Source organism: Diuraphis noxia, unplaced genomic scaffold (assembly GCF_037042655.1).
Source record: "Diuraphis noxia isolate RWA-SAM2 unplaced genomic scaffold, SU_Dnox_SAM2 contig0001, whole genome shotgun sequence".
Taxonomy (NCBI): Eukaryota; Metazoa; Arthropoda; class Insecta; order Hemiptera; family Aphididae; genus Diuraphis; species Diuraphis noxia.
Genome location: NW_028301711.1, coordinates 27,143,951 through 27,149,147, shown reverse-complemented (window position 1 = coordinate 27,149,147; position 5,197 = coordinate 27,143,951). Strand labels below are relative to the sequence as shown.

General features: G+C 27.3%; 2 protein-coding genes across 2 annotated transcripts; both read left to right on the top strand.

Moving 5' to 3' along the window:
- The first annotated feature begins 216 nt into the window (after positions 1–216).
- LOC149060435 (uncharacterized) lies at positions 217–1,032 on the top strand. Its single transcript, XM_089219234.1, has 2 exons — positions 217–744; positions 831–1,032. The coding sequence occupies exons 1-2, from the start codon at positions 217–219 to the stop codon at positions 1,023–1,025; spliced, it is 723 nt and encodes a 240-aa protein (XP_089075360.1). The 3' UTR covers positions 1,026–1,032.
- Positions 1,033–2,183: 1,151 nt separating this feature from the next.
- On the top strand, positions 2,184–4,950 carry LOC107172331 (E3 SUMO-protein ligase ZBED1-like). Its single transcript, XM_089229116.1, has 4 exons — positions 2,184–2,224; positions 3,242–3,530; positions 3,575–4,346; positions 4,496–4,950. Exons 1-4 carry the CDS (start codon positions 2,184–2,186, stop codon positions 4,948–4,950), a joined length of 1,557 nt encoding a protein of 518 aa, XP_089085242.1.
- Positions 4,951–5,197: the final 247 nt, after the last annotated feature.

Genomic DNA, 5,197 nt, shown 5'->3' with positions numbered 1-5,197 from the left:
CCTTTATCTAGATATCTACAAACCTCAGGAATTGACTTGATAAAATCTCAAGAATTGGTAAATAAAGCTTTACATAATTTAAAACAAATTCAGAGAGGTATGAAAGATGTAAAATCTGAAGCAGATCAATTCATAAATATAATTGAAGATAACCATAAAATGGATATTTTAATTGACAAAGAGTTCCCAAAAATCAGATGTAGGCACAAAAAAAAAATGGCTGATGAGATGACATCAGATCAACCTATACTTGATGCTGAAGAAAAATTCACAGTTGAAGTTCACAATATAATTTTTGACAAAACAATTTCTTGCATGGAAGAAAGGTTCTCCTCCAATAAAAAACTGTACTGTGATTTAGCATGTTTGTCACCAAATAACTTTAAAGATTTACATGATAAAGAATTACCATCTGATACATTACTTGAATTGTCCAAAGTCTTGAAAAAATTTGATGACAAATTGACTCATGCTAAATTGTTAGATGAATTATTAAATTTTTCATCATCCTGGGATCAGTTAAAAAGAACTGTACCTGAATACTATGAAAAAAGTAGCGAAGATGATATTGAAGAAGAAATAAGTGATAAACATGGCACAAATGTTGAAGAAGTACACTGCAAGTCTTGCATGAATTGTCCTCACTGTTGCTATAATGTACTTTTGAAGTATAATTTGTATAGTAATGCATACCATTTTTTGTTTCTTGCTTATAAGTATCTGCTTACACTTCCATGTACACAGGTAATGACATACATTTCAAATTTTATAATTCTTATTTTAGTACTTCATTATACGGTATATTTTAATTACTTATTTTGACTTATCAGGTAGCATGTGAAAGGTCGTTCTCTAAGCTAAAGATAATCAAAACACGATTAAGAAATTCATTGAGCGAAGAAAAGTTAGAAGCATTTATGCTTATGAATGTGGAAAAAAGTATATTACATAGTATAGACTCAGAAGAAATTATTGACATTATAAAAAATAGTAGTGATTTCTTAAATAAAAAACTATCATATTAATTATTAAGTTTTGGCCAAGTTCTACCTTATTCAATTTTTTAATTTGTATGATATGCAGGCGTGCTTCCACTGTTTATCACAATTGTTCATAATGTCATATGTTGAATAATATACCTATACAATACATCACTTGAATAATGAATATGATATAATTAATTGATATATTATATATATTATGTAATACATATATATTAATAATACTTTTATGGTTTATGTAAGTAATAAATTAGGAATATTAAATAATTTATTTAACCAAACTAAAATTATTATTATGTATTACCTATTATAATTTTACAACATTTTCAATAAATTTTTTGTATTTATGGAGTTTTGGGCCGGTGAAACGAAATTCTCCCGGGCTGGTTAAAATTCAGAATCCGCCGCTGCTCTTGGCTATTTTACTAGTTAAGGTTGTCGTTAGTTCGTTACGTCTCATGTTTCTTTTGCCTTCAACAGTGTAATGTCCATGGCAGACATTGGCTTTTTCTTATAATAAATAAAATACAACTTTATTTAAATGTTGTATACTTTTTTATGTTTAATCCTAAAACATTGCATACTTTTATTGGCAAATTTATCATTGAACATATAAAATACATAGGTATTTAACACAATACATTTGCTCATCTCCTTTAAGCTTGATTGAAATGGAGGTGAACTTAAGTAATTAGGTAACTTAAGTAAAGCATTTTTTAAACAAAAAATATTTTGGTACAGATTAAAATTAATATTTAACGATATACACAACTCAGTTGCATTATTACTGCAACTTTTTAATCTGAATAGTTTTTTACAATTTATCTTAAGTACATTAATATTTTTTTTTATACTTAGTCTTATAATTTATTATGCTTACATGTAGGTATGAAATTTTTATTTTTATAAGCTAATAAAAGTTATTTTTTTTTTAATAATTTATCAAAGTCAAACACTTCTAAATCATTATAAATGAAATCTGTACTATAAAAACATGGTAACTTTAGAATATATTTTATTATTTTATTCAAAATAGTTTTTAGCTTAATTAAATGTTTTCCCCCCATATTTAAATACTAAAAGTAATAACTGGTTGCACAAATGAAAGATAAATTAATCTTAAATATTTCTTATTATCTTATGCTCCTAAAAATAAAGAAACATTTTCTAACTTGATATAACATGGTCGATATGCTTTCTCCATTTAAAGTTGTTATACATATGTAAACCTAGGTATTTTATGTTACTGACTTTATCAATAGTTATACAAGTACAATTTACATATTTTCAAGTTATACAAAGTTCAGAGTGATCAGTTATTTTAAAATAATTATTTGTAATTTCCTTTTGAACACTAAAAAAATGTGTTTAGTTTTTTAAGATTAAGCTCTAGGAAATTATTATCAAACCATAATTTAGTCATTTTAAAAACTAGATTAGATACCAATGTTATATAGTACAGGGTTGCTACTAGTGCTGGACATCAAATCCGGATAAATCCGTGTCCGGATCAATCCGGTTTGAAACAATCGTCATTAATCTGTTTATCCGGATTACGGATTAAAAATTATCAATCCGGATTATGATACCAATCCGGATTAATATAATTATTGAGTTTGTAATTATTGTTAGTTGTTACTATTCAAAATTAAAAAATCAAAATAATTTGATGTTATAAGAAAACAGTAGGTAGTAGGTATTAGGTAATACTAGGTATCTACTAAATGCAATTGATAGTAAGTACTAGGTAGGTAGTACACTAGTACCTACTAGGTACTAGGTAGATACTAGGTAGGTACTAAATTTAGTTTTACAAATGTACTATACAAGTTAATTTAGATTTGTAGATACTATTAAAGTATTTAAATTAATTTACTTAAATAATTAATAATACTAGCTAATGCCTATTTTTCTTAAATAATATTAATATTGTTTTTTTTATATACCTACCTAAGGAACATTATGGAGTCACTTACGGATAAAGCACAATTTAAACAAAACACTGGGTGGTGAGCATGCTGTTATAAAGAAAAGGTAATATAATAATATAATTTTAACAATATTTATTGTTTTTCCTCCTCAAAAACACATATTTATCTGAAGCTAGCTGCAACTGTCAATTAATATGATTGAATAAATATATTTATTTCAATACTAATACTTTGGAAATTCAGATATTACATTATTAATAATATCTTAAATCTTAATAGCTAATTTGGTATTTGTATACTTTCATTTAGACCATTTGAAGGAGATGATGATGCTGAAGATATTATACTGAATGGTGAAGAATCTCATTCTGAAAACTCTCAAACTGTGTCTGAACCTGAAGTATCTACATCCATTGCAGTTTCATGTTCAACTCCAGATTCAATAAAACAACAAAAAATAACAGATTTATTATTTTCTCCTTCTATGACGGTCAAGAAGCAAGAAATGATAACTGAAAGTATAGTAAGATATATTGCAAAAGACATGCTTCCACTTTCTTCGGTAGATGGTATTGGATTTCTAGAATTCATGAGAACAGTATCACCAAACTATGAAGTACCATGCCGAAATACTATTAAAAGAAGAATGCTTGGACTTTACTTGACCGAAAAAACCGAGTTGCTAGTGATTTGAATGGTATAGATTTCATTGCCTTAACAACAGATTGTTGGACTAGTAGATCTACTGAATCATACATCTCAATCACGGCTCATGGAATCACTAATGAGTGGAAAATAGTGAACTACATTTTAACAACCGAGTTGATGGATGAACGTCATACAAGTATCAATTTAAAAGATAAACTGTTGGATATTATACGTGTCTGGGATATTTACAATAAAGTAGTTTGTATTGTTCATGACAATGCAATTAATATAAAAAATGCAGTTTGTTCTATGGCTCCTGATATAAAAAGTAGAACTTGCTTCGCTCATTCGCTGCAACGTTGTGTTAATAAAGGCTTAGAAGATAAATCAATCAAAGATTTACTGAGTACAGCTTCATCAATTGTATCACATTTTAAACACTCTACTGTAGCTTCAAAAGCTTTTTTAGCAGCTCAAAAAAATTTGAAAATGTCGACAAACAAATTAGTACAATCAGTAAAAATTAGGTGGAATTCTGTTTATGCTATGCTAGTCAGGCTTAACGATTCCAGACAAGCTATTTGTTCAGTATTAAATGACCGTACAGTTACTACAAGAACAACTGCATTGACATTGGAATTGAGTGAAAGTAAATGGGAGTTGTTAGAATACTTGATCAAAGTTCTTGAACCTTTTAATCTCGTTACAAACATATTATCATCAGCAAAAACTCCCACAATTTCTACTGTGCAGCCAATTTTAAAAAGTATTGTGGATAATTTTTTAAAACATAACAATACAGATCTTCAACAAATTCAAACATTTAAAAGAATATTAACTCGGGAGTTTCAAACAAGATTTTTCGATGCTGCTCATGAAGAGGAAATTTTTTTTTAAATATTGCATCTTTTTTAGATCCACGTTACAAAAATCAGTTTGCTGATAATAACAATGATGGAATGATGGATTTAATAAGAAATTTCATACAGACACAACTAAATTTTGATGATGGTGCTGGAATTATTAAAACCGACAGAGATACTGCCCAACATTTAGAAATGACTGCTCTTGATATATTATTCCCAGACAATGAAAGATGCAGTGAACAAAATGAACTTGATAAATATGTAAAAGAGAAAACAATAAATAAAAATGCTTGTCCATTAGTTTGGTGGAAAGAAAATAGTTCAAGATATCCAAACATTTCAAAACTTGCAAAAAAAAAAGTGTGCATTCCGTCCACCTCAACACCTTCAGAAAGAGCGTTCTCTAACGCAGGAAATATTATAACAGCAAAAAGAAATTGTTTATCAGGTGAAACGGCCAAATTGTTAATCTTTCTTTCTCATAACACAAAGCAGCAAAATTAAAATAATATATTTTTTTTTTTTATAATGTAACATTTTCTATGTACAAAAATTAAATAAAAAATAGTTTTTCAAATTAACCATGTGATTTTTATTTAGTTACTACTTAGTACTTACTACTTACTAGTTACTAATTATATTTTCATAATTGTATGGGGTAGTAATTTGTTTATTTTATTATAAATCAACATTAAAGTATTAAACACCTTTTTGAAAAATATAATGATCTAATATGAATTAGCATGTGATA

What these genes read in the sequence shown, in the direction of transcription:
- LOC149060435 (XM_089219234.1), top strand. Translation starts at nt 217, where the DNA reads ATGGCTGATGAGATGACATCAGATCAACCTATACTTGATGCTGAAGAA. An exon ending in TTACACTTCCATGTACACAG is followed by an intron (nt 745 to 830) that starts GTAATGACATAC and finishes TTGACTTATCAG; the next exon opens with GTAGCATGTGAAAGGTCGTT.
- LOC107172331 (XM_089229116.1), top strand. Translation starts at nt 2,184, where the DNA reads ATGGTCGATATGCTTTCTCCATTTAAAGTTGTTATACATAT. An exon ending in TTCTAGAATTCATGAGAACA is followed by an intron (nt 3,531 to 3,574) that starts GTATCACCAAAC and finishes TACTATTAAAAG; the next exon opens with AAGAATGCTTGGACTTTACT. An exon ending in TGTGCAGCCAATTTTAAAAA is followed by an intron (nt 4,347 to 4,495) that starts GTATTGTGGATA and finishes CATCTTTTTTAG; the next exon opens with ATCCACGTTACAAAAATCAG.